Below are 21,248 nucleotides of genomic sequence, written 5' to 3'. Positions count from 1 at the left end.
TTGATATTGACGTGATACCTAAATTGTTGAATTTAAGGACGTTTTAGATACTTACTGTAAGTAGTTGTAGTTTGCACCTGTGAATATTTCTACACGTTTACCTACAGGATATTATGTATATGAAATAAGTTCTTACAAATTAAATCCAAGTACCTATACTCAGTATTTCAGAGAACCACTTATTATGAAGAAAACTCGGGACGTAAGCCAGACGTCTCTTAAAATTATTACTGAACTTTATTTTGTGCAGCTGCCGTAAAACTCCAGTGCATAAGAAAGAACATTTGTTTTGTTACAATGACAGACGTGAATATAGTACTTTCTTCTTTGTCGTCTTGATTATAAGTTTTTGTTATTTCTCCCAATGGAAATTCACTGTAGACAGCAGTTTAGTATGAAATCTTATATCAAGTATAAATGATTTTTTTTAATATACTGCAAGAAGGAATGGCATCATGTATTATGCCTTATGCGGACTATTACTACAAGCCTCAAATATTTTTGCTTGCATAATCTTCATGTCGTCCTATCTGGGTTTGGGATACAAGAAGAAGGGCTATGTAAAAACAGAAAAAAGGCGGAAATAAATATTTCAAAATTGTTTATTTTATAAACAACTACATTTACAAACAATGTCATAACATTTGACTGTAGAGACGTTTAAATACAACATTTATATTAATAACTACATACAAGAATATTCTAATATCACAGATTTCTTATAGACATTACAATTTGTATAAAGATTTATATACAATTTGTTAAAAGCATTTACACCATAGTCAGTTTTTACAAATTTAAATTTTCAATACATGATGTTTTTCTTTGTAAAACTAATATCACAACACTAAGCTATTTAATAAAAATCTTCAAAAAATATTCTTTTATATATCTGATCTTCATAATTGGACTTTTATTGCACTTTCGAATTCTATGGAAGATTTCAATGTTGGTTTTAAATTAATGTGACTTATAGAGCTTTGATCCTTTTCCTTGCAAAATGTTGATGATGATGCTATCTAGGACAGAACTTGAAATGTGGAAATAGGAAGCAATGAAGAGACAGGAATCTGGAACAAAATAAAATAATTCAATTTAGTTACACATACAAACTTTCACTACGGAACCCAGAGTCTGAAAGTTGGTGGTGTTGCACCCCCTGGGAGATCATGTAAATTCGGCGTCCCTGAATGCTACTCAGTAGCAGTAGTTATTAAAATATTGCAAGGTTGTACTATAGGCCTTGTTATGTTATTAAACTAAACTCAATTAAATGTAAGATTTCTACAAATCAAGACTATCAAACTATTGTTTCCTTACCTGGTAGGGTCATATCTTGTATCAAATCCTGGTACATTGATGACGTTCATTTTCTCCCTAGGACCAGAATAACTGAAGGAGATTTGATCCCGAAATGTGTCTGTCGGCAATAGTTTCATTTGTTCTAAATGAGAATGAAACTCTGGTACTAGTGTCAAATTCTTCTTGACTACGTGCTCTGAAAACAATAAAGCGATACTTTTTAAAACATTCAAAATGATATAAGAAAGATATACGCACGAGAGTGACAACAAATGATTCTCACCTATGATAAAACCCATGGTGACATCATCTGGTAACCGAATGCCTTCACACACACTGATGAATCTACCCCCACTGTAACAAAGAACACAGTTAAATTGAGCCAATATTTGGGAAAATTAACATTTTACATCAAAAGTCAAAAGCTTTCCAATTCAAACCAGCCATACCGCTTATAAAACACATTATTTGGCACGGTGTGAAATCCTTTGTTTCATTTAACAAAGTTAATACGGCAATCTCGCGATATTACGTTTTAATTAGAAAGTTTGAATCACTCACCTCGCAACAGGTAACATTTTCAAAGCCAAACTCCTGCTTATACAAAACCCGGCACCGCCCGTGGCGAACCAAAACGAGAACATCAGCTGTAACAAATTAAACTTTTATAACAAACTTATTAAATCAATCACGTTAAAAGCCGACCCATTTATAAGGATTATTTTGGAAGGTGAATTGTTAATTCCTTACCCTATCAGCAGGCTTGTTGTAAATGCTGAGCGGTTTGTTGACAGACGGTCTTCCCAAGTACCAGTCTTCTTGATGATTGTACCTTTGTAGAACTGTGACCAAACGTGGCACGTTGACGTAGTTGTCATCATCGAAGTGGCAGAACCACCTAAAACAAAAATAAAAGTCTTAAAAAGTTGCATTCAAAAACAACATCACCGCAGGAGTTATGAAATCTCATTATTCGATTTTCAAAAATAAAAATAACGATGAAGGTAAAGAATTGGTTCCATTATACGCGGCATAAAAGTAACCGACAATTTAAAAACGCTTGATCGTCAAACGGGTATCCACAAAGTAACCAGCTGCATCCAGAATTACGGAACGCAATAATTGCGAGTACAAAGTGTTTATAAAGTCGTACGAACAAGAATTTCGCTTCGGGTGCCAATAATTAGCGTTGTGGTGTAATTTACTAACATTACACTCGCCGGCAAATAACAGGAGCTGCGTATACGCAACCCGTGACCACATATTGCAATATGGCGTACGACAAATGGCTGCCACTCGCCAACTATATAATCTGGATCGAGTTTCTTGCATATCGTGTTTGCATTTGCGAAATTGGATCGGTCGACGCGTATTTCTTGCAAGACAGCTGTTTAATTGCAGATCGAGACTATTTATTACGAGGCGGACCTAAGCTTAAGTATGTTATTAACCGAGCAAAGCCGAACGAATTACTCACTGCTTTATTATTTCCATATCCGCCCATAATTGCAGTTAGTTATATGCCTGATACTGAGTTTACATTATATACAACTTCATGTTAAACGGGATTTTCTTATGCAACAACGTCTTTTGATTTCTTACGATGAGGATTACATAGCAAGATTATCAACACTTTTTATGCACAGATTAATGATGGAATGAAGTGAGTTTTTGTAAAGGAAAAACATAATTATGGAAATTACATAATTATGCTTCCATACATTAGCGGAATATAATCATAATAAATATTTTTTTGTGTTCAAGAAACAAAAATTAAGTTATTAAATTGTCGAAAATGATTCATTTTGTATCAAAAGATTGATCTTCATCTCAACCAAAACGTTCTTGTTCTTAATAAAAATAGACTTTAAAATGGAAATCAAGATGTTAAGAAAGCAATAAATACCGGGGAGATTACCATCAGACCGGTTGTTCGTGATGGACTTACGATACAAAAAATAAGACAAGTTACATTAAGATTGACATTTTTAGTTAAAAATCTTAATTCAATACATAGTAACTATTGGTAACAAGAACAGTGAAAATAATTTAAGTAAGCGCAAGAGCCAAAAATATTCAGCAAAATAGAAGAAAAAAATAAAAATGAAGACACGGGAAGACATTAAGGTTAATAACGATCCCATAAACAGTTTAGCAGAAAAAGAAAGATGTGAAGATTATCCTCATTTCGGCAGAACGTACAGTAGAATATCATAACCAATTCCGTGTTCGCATCGGACAAAAGGCCCCATAGTGACTAGTAATTTTGTACGTAACAATCCGTTTGACGTATCCAGTGAGGCTTATACCGCTAACGTACGATAATCCTATTACAGTCCACCTGGGGCCAATGAAAAAGCTGTTCGGCTCCTAACCGATGTATATTTTGATGTTTTTGGATCCTACTTCTTTTACAAGGATTATTATTTCCTTGACGGTGCGTGATGTTATTGTAAAAGATTTGCAGCTTTGATCAACTTCTTATATAGTCAGCAAAATTTGATCCACACTTTTCTTTTACCAATAATTATGATCAAAAGTAGAACTTGCAACTTGCTCAAAGTAAATAAAACCCCCTCCAGGAAATGCTCTCGCAACAACAACAATTCCCCTACGTGTCATAGTATCCTTCTCAATAAAATCAAACGATCCCTCTGACCTTGCACTGCGATGCCATCACATCCATCCCGTTTCATTTGTTACGGAAGAACTGCCTACAAAAGATCACCGCATTGGACGTTTATTACAAAAGGTTCAACTCAGTTTTATGGACAAATTGATGCGTAGGCAAAGAAAATTAATGGGCGCAAGTAACGAGACTTGAGCGACACCTTACAAAAGCTCTATACAATAGACTATGAATCACAACTCATGCCGAGGAGATTGTTAGGCGGCATATAATTAATAGCTTCATTCAGCCGGAAACGTTCAATTACTCTCTGTTTGTATAGGAGGCCTATGGGAAATGTTGTGGGTATTCAAACATAGCATTTAAATGTTCCATATAAAGGATAAATAATAACAATTTAACTTTGTTCAGAACATAATTTACATAATATCTTTTTTCATGGGGAACGGAATATTTTACATCATGGCTAAGCAAGAAAGGAGGTTTATTGTTCCGATAATAGTGACAAGCATGGACCTCCTAAGTATCGAATTCTTGTAAATGTGTCCCCGTTTAGATCAACGAGAAGGCCCAATAATACAAGAGTGATGATGCTTAACACATTGAAATGTGATACTAATGCGTTTTAGGGTTGTACTTCAAAACACAACTGTGGGAATAGTCGAAGGAGTTTCAAGAAAAACACAAGTCGGTTCTGAGTAAACGCGTGAAAATTATTGTGAGCCCAAAATAATATTGAACTTGCTCTTCAAAAACCATTAACGTTTGTTGTTTGTGTTTGAACGTTGAGCTTCGCTGGTAACGCTGTTGTCTACTGATTAAAAAACCTTCAACAGGCACTGGGTTTACTAAAATACTCTCTGTTCAAATGAATAAACAAAGTATGAAAATCCGAACTGCGGTAATACCCGTTTTTACATTGTTGTCAACTTCTGATATGGACTGGAGAAAAAAAGTACATTTCCTATTGGAGAGACGGCACAAACGGGAGAAATTTTAATCTGCTTTCAAAATTGCTTCATGTGCTCCTAAAAATGTTCTTTAGGAGTGCAGTCGGTCGTTATACGATGTCATGAGCGAATGTACTAAAGTACCGAGATTCACTATATGAATATTTGATGCGAGATATTTAGAACGCAGAAAGATGTTTTCTTAAACATAATTCCGTCATTAGAGTCGTCCAAAGTTTGTGTTCAATATTTAAACAGACACTGCTTCTAAAAACAGAAGTTAAGAGCGTTTTGTTTTTAGTGAAAACAAAAACTTACTCACTGCGGGTTTTGATTAACTGCGGTTTAGAAAAACTTCGAACCACGCTCGTTTTAGTAGAAAAATATTGAAGGAGTTTATAATACTGCTGTGTTATGTTTGTCAACTAATAGCTTCGTTTATTTATTCAGCTTATGAATTTCGAAAAACTTCCTTTGATTGCTGAGCACTTAACTTTAAATCAGTTGAGCGATTTCAAGTTATTTCGAGTTGAAAATTTCTATTGGGATCAATTTGTGTCCCCTAATCACTTCTGTCGGGCCAGTGCTTGTGTCTAGTGCTCTCAGACACAACACACTGTATTTTCCAATGAATCCTTCAATAAGTTGAATCGTAGTGTATTGCATTCAGATTGCAAAGCCCCTTTGACCTCTTGAATTACGGTTTCCGCCTGCGCTGGGCAATGAGTGCTATTTTCCTGCATCTAATTTACATGTTCGATTTCCTGCTCTTAATTAACCAATCGAACTGTTTGCATGTCAGTTAACTTTTATTTGAAGAATCTTTGGAATTTTGATTGTGATCTTCAGTTGCTACAAAAGTCGATTAATTCGTGTCAATCAACATTGCTTTAATTCTGAACTTCTTTCTAAGAACAGAATTAGCTAGACTTATATCACAAAGCATCTACCCAATTTTCAGAACAAACGGTGCGTGAGATCACACATGTAAAGAGCCTTCAAATAATTGTAGCTTAGCATCTAAATTTATAATTACAGTTCTGATTAATTCACATCCATCACTCGTTTTGTTTCATACAAACGTTATTTTGATTGCGTTATAATTGCTCTGATGTGTCGTTGTATTGGAAGGCCAGCTATGGCAGCTATAATTAGTGATGATAGACTTTCTGCTTAACCCGAGGGTGATTTTGGATTGGCTTTAACTTTTTGTGTAGGAGTTAGGTCTGTTTGGACAGAATGATTACGTATAAGGATAAATATATTGGAATTAAATTGGCGGTTTTATAAATCAGATACTTGAGATTCACTAATCATGTCATGAGGAAAAAGTTTATGAACTTTTTAGATTCTGGCAAAGGGCATGTGGTCCATTAATTTTCCGAGATTAAGATATAGGGAGACAGCTTGTATCATTGACATAATTAGCTTTAGTATTTTCTATTTAAGCTCAAGCGCAGCAAAGTGCAACAAAATATGCTGTTAAAGAAGACAGTGACTCCGATCTTGTTCTACGAAGATGTCTAGCCAAGGTTTATCGAAATTATTTGATCTTAAAAAGTAAATCTCAAATTGGTCTTATCTTTTGTCAATTTAGAAGGGGAACGATACCATCAATATGATCGAACCCGTAAAAGCTGCTCATAAAAGAATATTACTTGCTCAGGACAAAAAGATTTGCGTCCACTAAGAAAACAATCTCCACCAACTATCGGACAAACACGCTTATCTCGTTAAACTTTCCAACACGTTTACGATAAATAAATCTATCGCCAATCCCTTCCCAAAATATAGCCCTTATCTACCAAAGAATAAGAACTAAAATGTAATAAATAAAATTACAATAACACTTGAAAATTTTATCCCTGTTTCTGTTCAGATTAGCCTTTGTGTCTCAGGAAATAAGAGTCAAATTGCCGCAATCAAAATTTTATAGAAAAGTTTGAAATATTGATACTCACTTTTTACCACTCTCAAGGAAATGGTCGTATTCCACGGATGTTTTACAGCATAGATGTTTTCGCTGATGCGAGTCCGAACACTTCGTGTTTACCATGTGTCCGTCTGTAAACAAGTGTCCTTATTACAATGGAGTAAGGTTTAAAATTGTTTGGCGATTGCACAGTCTATGTTTGGTCATAATGTTATTGAAGTTTTGTAAAAGTGTTGACTTACTTGTTTGACGTTGGTGTTGTGGGTTATCTGTGTCCGTGAAGAACCATGTCTGCAACAAAAACAATTTATTGTTATTGATCTCGAATGTAAAAAAGCTATCTAATTACAGGTTGTCAATGGTATAATAAAAATTATTTTAATTGTTTGCTATGCAACTGGCTATAAAAAGTAAAATGCAGTTTGTATGAAAACTAAAACATTTCGAAATCATCTCATTTTCCTTTCACCATACTAATGTCAGCTAGCCATAATGGCTCGTTTACACCAGGTCGATAGGTCGACTGCAATTGAGAGCTCAATGCGGCAAGCGTTTGACGACTGAATATCGTATGAGAAGGTGTAGTCAAATCAAGAAGCAATCATTGTAGTGCAACATTATCAGAAGTAATCATTGAAGTACATCAAGTAAACTATTAGAACTATTTCAGTCCCCTTCATTTGATGTGTTACGAAAACATCTAAGAAATGTAACCGTTAACTGTTTCAACTAAGAAAATGTAATGTGTTAAAAGAAACCTAAGAACTAGATTTAAAATTTTTCGATTTAATAGACGAATATTACCACCAATATTTCGTCATCAATCAATAACTCGAGTAAAACGAATAACTTCTTCCTAATTTAGCCACTAAATCAGTGGCTAATCTTTAGTTCGATAACCCATTCACAAAATAAATCAAACATCTAAAATGATGCAACAAAACCAATCCTCGGCTTTAGGCACAGTCTGTTACAATAAACTACAGCATATTACAATAAACTACAGCCTATTACCAACCCTTTGTTAAGCAAGGCCTTTATTAAAGTTATCAGCGCAACTGAGCATTGTGCTATCTAAATATAGCTCGGGTCGTGAGCGTCACTATGTGGACAAACACGGAGTAAGGAAAGATGAGAGGACATGCCATATTGCAGATAGGTCAGGCGCCTTCTTGTAGGTCAAACAGGGTACAGTAGGTGTGATAAAAACGGTCAGTTAGGAGTGAACTAACGAGTAGTTCGGGGTCTTTGAGATATCTGTAAATGATTTTTGGTACATATTACAAAATATGGACGGGTCCAGAGAAGGCGTATAAGGGCAGGGACAGTAACGTTCCTCGTCCCTCGAACACCCGCATTTTGGCGCGGTTTTCTTAGGAAATTGTGCGTTATGACATCTCCGGTAATCATTTTGTTCTCCATGTGTACGAATCATTGTCATTGTGCTTCAATTTTATATGGCTATGGTAATGTTGGCACACTTGGTTGATTTGCGAGTTGTAATTGACATGTTGACCTCTGTTAAACATGGTGTTTGTTCTATTAGGGATGAGTAGACTAACTTATGGATAATTGTTCGAAGTGTAGGAAGCAATCAAATATGAAGCAAATATCTTATGAAGTAACGGTAGATAAGATTTACCTAGTTAAAACTATTATTTCTCGTTTAAACCGACTTCCCAAAAATGCGGATATCGATTCCGCTGTTTGTATTTTTCTGTCTCTGACAGAAGCCAGGGCACTATTATGTAATTGTTTGACAGAGAATAATAAATCTGCCAAATAATACGTTTTATAAGAGTTCTTATGTAATGCTACAACCATTCAAAGTCACAATACTGCATACCCAAATGTGATGATGAAAACAGTTATTCCTTAAACATCACTATTTAAATCAGTACATAGTTATCTCTAAGCGTAAAATTATAATGATCAATCACAAAGGGTTCGTTTAACCTCTTAAACGTTTTCATTTGAAATGATTATCCATTCAATGTTTGATCATTGCCACTGGCTATACAGAAACATGATGGAGACCGTTTAAAAATCATGATTATGAATATTATAATGACGGCTTTAAGTTTGATGACTTTTCAAAATTACTTTTATATGGGACATGTACATACCTTTATTAATTGAACTCTTTAAAGTACCTTTAAGCATTCTTCTTTTGAAATTATCTGTTCTTTTGTCGTCTAACGTCTCATTAAAATGTTTTTGGTTATATTTTTTGGTAATTTATTCATTAACAGAAATTACCAAATTAGAATGTTTATGAAATGTACGACTATTAAAACGTGAACAATAAATATTGTAAAATCCTCATTTCATAAGTATAAAGCACACCTAAAATACCTTATAAAGATTTTCGTTACGAGGAAAACGAAATTGTTCATTTGACAAATTATTCCTACTTATCCCTCATTACCAATTTACTCAACAAAATTATGTACAGTAATTAAACATAACAAAACATTGAAATAATTACCCAAACATATCTATTGTACTTAAACGTAACATCAACACAATAATCGCTCGTAAGCAAACAAACAACACTTTTGGTGGTCTACATTTCTAAGTAAAATTTCGCAGAAACGAATACACAAACTTCCTAAATAAACTTTAGATATTGACTTTAGAATTTCAATTTAATGCTGACATAAGAGATAATGATATTCTGTGAAGATTTTTATTTATTTAGGTTGTAAGAAAATACGACACGTTTGTATTCCGTGGCAGTGTCGCAATAAAAAAACGGAATGCACTTTTTATAGGGATTCCATTGTATTGTCGTTTTATAAGCCTACCTATAGGTAAGTAATGTATGTTGAAGTACCTAGGTAGTCATGATAATATTCAGGGTGCCTAGTCGAATATTTAAAATGTCAACATTATTATAAGCCCACATTGTTCGTAAAGTTAGACGTTAACCTACTATGAAAAAAATGTCCCGCTTCCTAAGTCCGAACATGGGAGTATCAGTAAGCTGGTCAGACTGTAAATGACTTTCGGTACCGATCGCTACCAAAGTTACTACTCAGTTTTTGGGATTCGTGTAAATACTTTTCTTTCTAAAAGTTACAGTACCTGAAATACCTGAAAGGCTTCATTTGATCAACATTAGTTATTTATTAGGAAATACATAATTTGTAATTAATGAACAGAACATAGGTAGTATAAGTTAGTATTTAGGACGGAAAGCCGCAATCTTGTTGCCTGTTGACAAAACACAGCCGACAAGCAATATCTTGTTCTGTAAATACCTTTGACAAAGACTTAAATTTATAGAATATCTTGTTCTGTAAATACCTTTGACAAAGACTTAAATTTATAGAAAAGACCTATCTTTTGAGATAAAACACATTCTATCTTAAAAAATGAAAGAGGAAGTGAAAATCGGACCCATGGAGCTGAACAAAACTAGCAAAAGCTTCATTATCGGGTTAAACCACAGAAGACATATTTTTTAACTCATTGGGATAATACTTGTAGCATCATTTACACCGAATACGATTTCTAAATTAGCAAATAAAGATCAGCCTTTAAACAAAAACAGAAGAATAAACTTGATCGATTTCTTACCAGACAACCTGTTACATATTTCTAACAACTCCGAACGGGCTGAGCAATGAATGGAATGAATGAATGGATAAAAAACCGAAGTGCGTTTGTCATGAGAGCTCGTTCATAGGAGTCAACTGAGGGCAATGGGTTAATGCTGAACGTAGGCGATGAGATACGATTCATCTCTGCCTACATACATTTAAATGCAGTAGTCAGAAATAAAAGAACGTTGGTACGTTCGACTAAAAAGTTTGTATTGACCATGATAGGTTGATGACGGTTCTGTCGACAATTTATGCTTCTGTGGTCAAGTTAGTTGGCTGGAATAAATTAATGTTAAGGACGTATCAACGGTTTTTTTATACCGAAAAGTATCCGTATTGGTTTGGCAAGGTCTAAACTGCGGTTACGAAGGTACACTTATGCATATGTATATCACTAATTTTCTTTTTTCCCGTTGGTATGATGTGGATAAAACTATCTAGATATTGACAAAAAGTGTAGCAAAACCCATTTGCACCTCAACCTATTCTTACTTTACTTTTGTGGTTTTATAAAATTTGCACCTTCCAGTACTCAATATCTGTATCCAGTTCAGTAAATAGCATTAGACAGGGCGAGGTTTGTTCGCGACATGTTTGACTGAGGTGGTGAGACGCCTCATATAACTTCGCTACATCGTTTCAGATTTGTACAATATTTTTGTTTGTGTTTCATATTTGGGAAGTATGAAGTATCATAGGGAAGGATTCAAAATCTATAGTCAACATGGTTTATTGGAAGAATTGAATGAGATTTGGTGTCTTATCGATATTCTTGTGTATCCAAATGTTAAGGATTTTGATTTCAGTTATTTCTGTGATATGTTCCTGATACTTCACTTGTGTATCACTATCGCTGTCGCCGCCGCTTCCATACGTACGGCCTATTGCTGCGCTGCTTGCTCATATATCACGCACCGCCACTCACTCGGCGCATGTACTCGCCGTGCCGCTTGCTAGCTGAGTCACTGCCTTTGTTCACGAACGCTAACGTTGTTTTGCGATAATTCAAAATGAATATGATTTGTGATGTTTGTAGTGAAGATATATCTTCGAACAGATCAATTAAATGTAAACGGTGTGAGAAAAACTATCACCCGGTCTGCGTATATGTAACACCAGACTCCGCTAAATCAAATGAAAACTGGGTTTGTCCTTCTTGTTGGGCTAAAACACCACTCCATAACACCAACACACCTGTCTGCCCATCTTTACACCAGCAGCGATTGACGTTACGCATGTAAATACCCAATCTCGCGCTTACAAACGCATGGCGAGTGATTCGCCAGGCCGTGATAACCTGGAAGACTCACTCTCAATTGCCTTAGAGATACGTTGTCTTCGGAACGAAGTTAATGCGTTAAGGACTGAGGTCCGTGAGTTCCGCGAGGAGTTGATGGGCAGAGTCGACGCACTGGAAGTCCGAGTTACTACGGTGGAGGAAAAAATCGAGCAAACGGTCTCTCCTCGTCTTGCAGAGTTAGAAACGACTGTTGGTGAACTTAAGCTGCAGCTCAATGAGCGTGAGCAGGAGTCGCTACTCAATGACGTGCAAGTTTCCGGTGTGCCGGAGACTAAGGGGGAGAACACAACCCAGCTACTGAACGTCCTGGCCATTAAATTAGGCGTGTCGCTTGATGAGCGTGACGTGGTATTTGTAAGGCGCGTGGGTAATGTGCTGCGAGACCGCGTCGAGGGAGAGGATGCTTCTCGCCATCGCATTATTGTTGCCAGGTTGGCAAGGCGCACTACTCGTGACAGTATCCTGAACGCCGCGCGTGTTCGTCGGAATCTATGCACTGCTGACATTGAGTTGCCGGGGCATCACAACGGATCTATGTGAACGAGCGCCTGACAAAATCTAACAGGCAATTGTTCTACATGACACGTCAGGCTGCGACTCGTTGCGGATGGAAATATTCGTGGACAAGAGATGGGCGTATACTTGCTCGCAAGGAAGAGGGCAAATCGGTGGTGCAAGTTAGAATGCAATCCGACATTGAACGTTTTTCCCGTCAAATAAGTTGGCTATCATCTTCTAACATAATTACCGGAATTTATAGTTATGTGGTACTTCTCGAATATTGTCAGTGTATTAGAATTATAACTTTGTTTAAATGCTTTGCAATATGTTTCGTGAATTTTGCTACTTTTAGGTTTTAAATGATATTTTTATGATATTGTATGTGCATAAAATAACTTATTTTTGTATTTGCCTAGTGTACACGCATATTTGCTTATAGGTACTGTTGCATTATTATGTTTGCTGTTGCTGTCTGTTCTAACTATTGTGTATTTCCATTACTGTATGTAGCCCACGGTGTTGATCGCTTTCTTTGTTCTGATTTAATTTATAATATATTTATGTTAAGAGTTACACGTCACAAAATCTGTATATATTTATATAACACATTTACAGTCTTAAGGGCAAAAATAAAATGACAATAAAATTACTCAAAGTTGGGCTTTGGAATGCTGGCTCCTTGGGAACTAAACACGATGAGCTTACGGTGGCTGTGCTACAGCGCGATGTAGACATCATGGCCATTAATGAGACCTGGTTGCGGGTCGGTGAAGAGGGGCGTGCACCCGTGATTCCTGGATATAGACTACGCCATATACCACGACCATTGTCGGTAAGGGGGCAGGGTGGAGGCGTTGGTTTCTATATCAAACGCGGTCTCACTGTGCGTAGACATACGCATCCTACTGATCCATTATATGCCTCTGTGGAACAAATGTGGCTCACGCTCAGCGTTTGTGGGGCTAAACTCGCAATAGGCACAGCATACCGCCCGCCTTGGCAGGATGTTGATTTATTTTTGGATGCCATATCTTGCTCATTGAATAGTGTAACTCAGTGTGACTTTATAATATTGATGGGCGATTTTAATATTAACTTGACAAATGACTCTGACCCAAAAACAGGCAAGTTACAGTCCTTTCTAGATTGTATGAACCTAAAACAATTAGTGACTACACCGACACATACCACGGTACATGGAGACACACTGATTGATGTTATTTGCACAAATGTTAAGGCCCGCTCTGTGGCTGTGGAAGCTATACCTGATTTGGGTGCGCACGCACTCGTGACGTGTGAGATGAATTTCAAAAGACCAAAAATACTTCCTAAGACAATCTGTTATAGACCTTTAAATCAAGTTTCAAAGGAAGAAATTGAACAAGACTTGAATCTTTTCAACTGGCAGGCTATAACTGAATTACGTGACGTTAATGAAATGGTTAATACGTTTAATTCATTTCTAGTTGCGTTATTTGATGTTCACGCACCAAAGAAAACATGTACTATAAGAGAGCGTTCTTATCCTTGGATAACTGACACCATTAAATTAATGATTCGCTTGAGGAACGAGGCTAATGACGAATACCGGGAATATAAAACTGAAGGCAAGAAAGCTTGCTACAGTGAGCTTAAGTCTCTGGTTAATGTGTCATTATATCGGGAGAAATCTGCTTATTTCACGCACAATATCAACCATCAGGCACGGGACCCCAAATTGCTATGGAAAAACTTAAAGAATACTTTGCTTCCACCTAAAAATGACATTGAATTACCGTTGCATCTTAATAATCCAGATGCTATATGTGACCACTTTTTAAATGTGCCAGGTAATGATGAAGTCAGTCTTTCTGAACTGACCTATTTCGAATTTTCGCGACACAACTCCTCAAGTTTTACTTTAAAACCTACAACGCAGTCAAATATCGCGAGAATTCTGAATAGTGTTAAGTCTAACGCAGAGGGATGTGATAATATTAATATAAACATGGTAATTTTGACATTGCCTGCAACATTAGAATGTATAACATCTATAATTAATAGATCTATTGAAATAGCAACTTTTCCCGAGGTGTGGAAATTGGCAAAAATTCGTCCACTACCTAAAATACCTAATGCCGCAGATATTAAGGATCTACGACCGATTAGCATTTTGCCTGTGCTCTCAAGGTTATGGAAAAGTGGTTTCTTCGCAACTGGTTGATTACCTAGAGAAAAATAATATCCTGCCCGATATGCAATCCGGATTTAGGAAAGCCCGTAGCACTACCACTGCGCTTCTGGATGTAACAGATAATATTCTATCAGCACAAGACAACGGGATGTGCACACTGTTGGTTTTGTTGGACTTTTCCCGTGCTTTTGACTGTATTAATATTCCTCTTTACTATCTAAAATGACTTTTATGGCTTTGACGTGGACACAGTAAAATGGTTCGATAGCTACCTTAACAGACGCACTCAGTTCGTAGAAATACGACATACAGACGGTTCCATAGATGTTTCTTCTTATCGTTCGGTTAGTAGAGGCGTGCCGCAAGGTTCCGTACTCGGACCTATATTATTTAATTTGTATTGCGCTGACATAACGACGAATATAAAAATGTAGTTACCACATTTACGCGGATGATACTCAAATTTACATCTCCTTTAAACCCCATGAGTACGAAAGAGCACTGAAAGACCTGCATGATGACCTGGAGCGAATTGTAAATTGGTCCAAGCGCAATTCCTTGGTCTTAAACCCACAAAAAACTAAGTACATGCTTTTTGGTACTAATACCCAGCTAAGCGCAATTAACGCCGCCACTTTCTGCATAAGAGTAATGGGAGAACCTATAGATCGTGTTTATGAGGCACGTAATCTGGGTCTGATTATGGACGCGGACCTTCGTTTTGAGAAACATGTCACTGAGGCAATCCAAAATTGTTTCTACAGGCTAAAAGTGATTTACAAAGCGCGTCCCTATCTGTCTGAAGATTTGCGTATTTTACTTGTTGAGTCTTTGATTTTATCTAAGCTCAATTATGTTGATTCTGTGTATGGCCCGCGCTTACTATCCAAAACGGAACGTATGATACAGAGACTTCAAAATGCATGTGCGCGATTTTGTTTCAACATACCATTTAGAAGTCACGTTACTCCATTTTTAATAAACGCAACTTTAAAAATGAATGCACGACGAAAACTGCACTTAGCCAGCTTAATGTTTAGTGTCATACATTCACGCACACCCCTATATCTGTATGATAAGCTTGAATGGACACATGGTTACACTGGCAGAGTACGAAGGAATTGTGTTCCACAACTTTCTATCCCGAGACACAGGACCGCAGCATTCAGGGGGAGTTTTCGCTATGCAGCAACAAAGTGTTGGAATAATATTCCACCCCCCATTAAAAAAGCAAAAAGCAGTGTGACTTTTAAGGTGAAATTAAAAGAATTTCTACTACTGCATCAAAAACGATATGAAAATGTCTGTATAACCTCTTCTCCCATATAACCTTTACAGGCTTCGTATGGCTGCTGTTTGTTGTGGCTTATATTGTCTTATTTTTGTCCTTTCTGCACGTGTAAAACTATAAAACACTAGGTACACTCACACTCACTGACACACACACTAATCATTATATAATAATATCTATGATATGTATTTACTAACTATTATTAATCTTGGAATAAGGAGTGAATTTTAAGACGGTATCGGTAGCAGTAGATTTTAATAATTTCGAGCGTACGACACTCGTGGGTTGCAGCTGAAAACCAGCGTCGGGTGGCCAGTACTGTTGTACAGTGTGGTCACTTGACAATATGCTGAGCTGTGACCTTGTTGGCACAATTTTTATTATTATATTTTTAAATGTTGAGCCTATTTTATTATTATTTTTTATTTATTTTTTATCTGAATTGTTTTCGGTGATACTTTTATTTTACTGTTAATTTATGTTATATACTGTGTATGTATTGTGCCAATAAAAATATTTTTCTTTCTTTCTTTCTTTCAAAGTCTATAACAATACTTAGTGCTATTGCTGTTTCAATGTATGTGAAGTTTCTTGCTGGTTTTTTCCTATAAGCCTAACTTTTTATAACACTGCAACTAGATTTTGAGGCTCCAAAAGCATTTGTCATAGGTACATTTGGTATATAATATAATGGTATACAGGTATATCTTATACATGGTTCTCACTTCACTCATTGTTGTCACCTACAGGACTTTCAAACTACCTTTAAATCCTTTATCTCGTCCCTTCCTGTAATTAGGTACTACACGAAATAATTTATGAGATTGCAGAACCGGGTGGTCTTGCAATCTAAGCCTTCGAAGAACCTGTTCTCCTTAACTGCCTTATCTGACCATTGGTTATTATAACTGCGGAAACGGCTGGTTAACTGTAATTTGTACTTAGATTTGTATGGAATGGATAATATATGTTTTGTATGGAGTTCTGGTGGTTTAAGTTAGGAAGATAATGAGCAATGATTATTTAGTAGCAGGGACTACCTTACTACCTTTGATAAAAAATTACAAGCAGTGAATGCGGTTAAAAATATCAATAAAATCAAAGAATAGGTAGAATCAGCTTTTTTGACAAGTGTAAAATTTCTTCAAAAGGAGTCAAAATGAGTTATCTAACTCAATAAATGCAGTTCCTTCTTTAGAAAAAAACTTTCTAAAAATTCCCGCTCTTAAAGCTACGTTAACAGAAAGACTAGAATTTACCTACCTTACCTTTTCTTATCACCCTCGAGTTAAAACAACAAAAATGCTACACAATACATCCGCCGACTTCTCAGAACATATTAAAATAGCGCTGATAAGCTCAGGTTGAGGCAATAAGATATCTTGATAAGTTGCTTAAGCAAACGTTAAGTTAAACATACCTGACGGATACGATAGCGACTTTAACATGAACTAAAAGAGTTATGTCTGCTCAGGTGTACCGTTCATTACGTGCAATTATGCACTTTAAATCAGCGCAATTAGTGTCAATTTAGAATAAACCTTAATCACGATTCAGTTAGATATTTTATATTAGTCTACATACTCGTCATAACTTTACTTGGGGTAGTCCACTTTTTGCAAATCACAGATCTTTATATCAGTTTATCAGGTCTATCGGAATCGACCCACTATAAGTAGCAACATTAATTGACTTTTATTTAGAAAATAATAATGTCACACGTGCCTATTCTGTACGTAATATATTATTACACTTCCTGTACTAGGATTTCACCATTTCACGACTCAGCAACATAACAGAAACCATAAGTAACGCATTGTAATTGTTATCGGCAACATGGCTTCAGATTAAGTGTGCCCTTTTCACGCGTGCCAATTTACTAGTAAAGGAAACTTTAAATGATTGCCATTTTATCAGGCAAGCTGTCAAAAGGAGTGGAAGAAGAATCAACCAGAAGAAAGCTGGCACCCGTCGTCAGGTTGACATACATGATAATAATTGCCAAAAACGTATTTTGTACCATTTTGAAGACCGATCTTTTTTTATTTTACCCTTTTACTACTCGATAATCATTAATAATAAACACTAAACTTCAGCAAATAATGACACTTATCACAAGTGTAACATCCCAATAAGGGGTACATGCATCATACAATACAGTATTGTTACAGTATATAATGAAATTTAACAACCGTTTGGACGCAGGTTTAAAACTATATTAAGACAATCGAAAATACCCTAATAAGACCATAGTTCAAAACGACAAGACAAATGAACTGCTATACGTATAAGCAGCTTGGCGATAAATTAAAAGACTCTGTGAATAATAAGAACCAAATTGGTTAAAATTACTTCACATCGATAGAAACCAAACTCAAAATAAAAAAGTTACCAGACATACCAAATATTTTTGTCCAAACGTAAAGACTATAAACTCCCTACCGTACAAAGACTGACTTGCATTAAACAATTAAGTAACGTTAAGTTTTACCAGTTCACAAGTGGAGTTAATTTGCTCACTTCTCGCCCCTTCAAATTAGTTTTAATTTCCTTTAGTTGACTTCTGCAACTGCAGAGAACTTGAATACCGGGACTTTTATTTTCTTTAAAAATATTTTCCGATTGTATTTTAGTTGGAAAGTTTTAGCATTAAAGACTTAAAGAAGTTAGAATATTGAATCATTGGCTTTTAACATGATATACGTAGAGATTGTTACATTAAAATAAATAAATCTTGTTTGTATGTAATTTTCAGAATGCTGGAGAGAAATTGTAATGCATCGAATCGTTCCAATTGGATCTAAAATTAATTACGTGTACCGGTAACTGCTTGTCGATAAAACAAAGGTACCTTGTTGCAACAACTTGTACATTTTCATTTAGTGATATTAATTGGTTCTGTCGAGATGTAATCAGTTTCATGTGGTGGAATAAATTTCTCTGGTTTTGTGGGGCTCGGGTAATCCAGATGCCAGTTTGTTTTCTACATTAAACAGTCTGTACAAAATTTTATTTAAGGTGAGACAGTTTTTGCGTGAAAGGGCTTCAAGCAAAGTACCTAGGAAGTTTTAAAAAAAGTGACACTTGAAGTTGTGTGGAGTGATTATTGAAAAAAAAATACTTGGCATGATGATTTTTCCTCTTATATCCCTAAACAAGAGAACCCTATCCCTAAAGTAGCATTCTCAATCCAAAACACAAAATAACAAAAGGCCACAAAACCAGTTTGCAACAACGAATCATAAAATGCAGCCATTCCATTTATAAATCAGGAACGTACGTCCAAGAGTTGCCACAAAAGGGCAAAATCAAGTACACAATCACGTCACGTGTTGCGCGCGCGCCGTGCCACGCGCGGGTCCACAATGGCGCCGGTCCTGCGCTTGCGCACCGCCGGATTAACGGTTGATTATGCACGCTCCAGATTCAGGAAATGCTGGCTAAATGGCTGCAGCACGAGTGCTGTCTATTGTATGCGAGGATATATTGGTTTCGAATAAATGAATTCGTTTTGCATTTGAGCTGAGAAAGTTGATTTGGTCATGTTTGTAGGCCGTAATAAAATATCTGAATGTATTTAAGAAAAGATCGAATCAGATCGATGTTTTGATTTTATCAGCTAATGATACTTGTAATGAAAGATTGTATCTAAGAAAAGAAATAGGTATAAATTGTATGCTCAAAATCGGTATTGACAATTTTGAAATCAATGCCATGCCATAAGATTAGAATATTTTTACATAATATTACTTTTATAGAAAAAAACACGTTCTGTGACTTGAATAACAAGATTAATAGTTTCACGAAAATATTTGCATAGGTAATAGCGTTGTTTTGGCATCAAGTCACCACCATAATATAGAAGCACTCGCTATTAATTCGATAGCAATTTGAAATAAACGGCAAGGAACGGGTTTTCTTCGTTCATTCGAAGCAATTTGTATAAATGAAGGTTGAATAAGAAATGGAATTAAGACATTCTTTTCTAATTCCGAAACTAGATGGTAATATTGAGTCTATGAACAAGCTAGTCCCGCTGGGAACATTTCTGGTGCATTTATTAAAGATTTATCACCGCAGTATTGAATCTTGACTCTGCGGGTAGCCCCTTTATAGCCTTGTGTTTTATTATTATTTGAGTTCAGTGAAATTGTGGTAAAGTTTAATTTATGTGTTTTTAAAACGACATGAAATCCAAATTATCAATCGAAATGCAGAGGTCAAGTAAATAGAAGTTTATAGGCAACAGTTTTGGATCGTAAAACTTAAAGAATTCCAGTCTTGGACGGTAAAGTTGTAGATTCTCATTGTTTTTACAGCTGTAATATTGTCTTGTTTCGTATTTTATTTCGTCTCGGGTTTATTATCTTTCTCGTTACCATCTGCTCCAACAAGATTTTGTTCATCCATTTTGAAATCTTTGGTATTACCCACCGATGCATAAGCTTAACTCATTCAGTTCAGATTAATATCAGAAATTATTCCCAAATATTTTTTTCAAACATAACCACAAAAGAAATCTAATTAGAACATTGTCATAATGACAAATGTTTTTTGGAGGTTCATAAGCATTATTTCCATAATCAAATAAAATCAGTAATCAGGAATGTATTTCTGGACTACCATTAGCTATTGTTTACAATTGACGTGCTGTTAGTAAATGAATGAACGTATTTATCCTTTCTATTCAAACATCATTAACATTCGAGTTCCAAACATTATGGGCTCCAATTGTTGTTTTGATTTCAATGCTACATTCATTCAGAGAAACTACTACTAAAGCTTTACAGTAAACATATACAAACCAAATACCTACCTATTGGAAAAGCTATTCTTTCATTAGCGTTATTTTTGTCAAGCAATGAGATTTTATCATCAATCCTTACTTAAATAGAGTATTGAATGTTTACCTGTTCTTTCGCCAACTGGAACCATGTCTTCAAAATTATCGGTAGCCTTGTGAACTGATAATGTTTTGAAGTTTTCACACTGATAAAAATGTCATCTAGAGTTATGTTTTTATTTACACTGTCTTGTATGGTGGTCCTGACTGGTTCGATGGATAAGTCAGACACTTGCACAGATCCCGCACGACTTTCTTGGAAGTTAAAAGTAACGCCACCTTGGTATACCAGTAGGCTGCAGTATCCCAAAGTAATCAGCAGAGCCGCAGCTTTAAGCATCTTGCGTGGAGCCATGCCAGAGGCGGCTGGCGCCAACGCACCGATAAGCTTGAAGAATCCGTAACACCTTTTCACTCATCTGTTGTTTTTCTTATCGAAACACTATTGATAAACAATGGTCAAGCGCAGCACTCAGTTCGACGGTGCTAAGGCGCCAAAGAACGGTTATAAACTAAATAAAATGTAGCACGGGCAACAAGCTTACGCCCGCGCCTTGCTGCCCCCACCACGTGGTGCGAGCGAGAGGAGTAATGCGTTGTGCTCTGTCTCTCCGAAGGGTCTACCTGCGCGTGCGCCTGCTCCTTCGTCATGCCCGCGGCGGCGACACCCTGTCAAGTGTTCACATAATAGTTATCTACAACATCGAGAAATCGTCTC

At 36.1% G+C, this 21,248-nt stretch overlaps 1 protein-coding gene across 1 annotated transcript; it reads right to left on the bottom strand.

Moving 5' to 3' along the window:
• Positions 1 to 584: 584 nt before the first annotated feature.
• Positions 585 to 21,053, bottom strand: LOC110371554 (fringe glycosyltransferase). The gene is made up of 8 exons (XM_021327874.3): positions 20,598 to 21,053; positions 7,057 to 7,105; positions 6,843 to 6,945; positions 2,053 to 2,200; positions 1,864 to 1,949; positions 1,586 to 1,656; positions 1,321 to 1,498; positions 585 to 1,070 (listed from the first exon to the last, which is right to left on the bottom strand). The coding sequence occupies exons 1-8, from the start codon at positions 20,883 to 20,885 to the stop codon at positions 1,016 to 1,018; spliced, it is 978 nt and encodes a 325-aa protein (XP_021183549.1). The 5' UTR covers positions 20,886 to 21,053; the 3' UTR covers positions 585 to 1,015.
• Positions 21,054 to 21,248: the final 195 nt, after the last annotated feature.

The sequence above is a fragment of the Helicoverpa armigera genome, chromosome 9 (assembly GCF_030705265.1).
Source record: "Helicoverpa armigera isolate CAAS_96S chromosome 9, ASM3070526v1, whole genome shotgun sequence".
Lineage (NCBI taxonomy): Eukaryota > Metazoa > Arthropoda > Insecta > Lepidoptera > Noctuidae > Helicoverpa > Helicoverpa armigera.
This window is presented reverse-complemented; position numbering and strand designations above follow the sequence as displayed.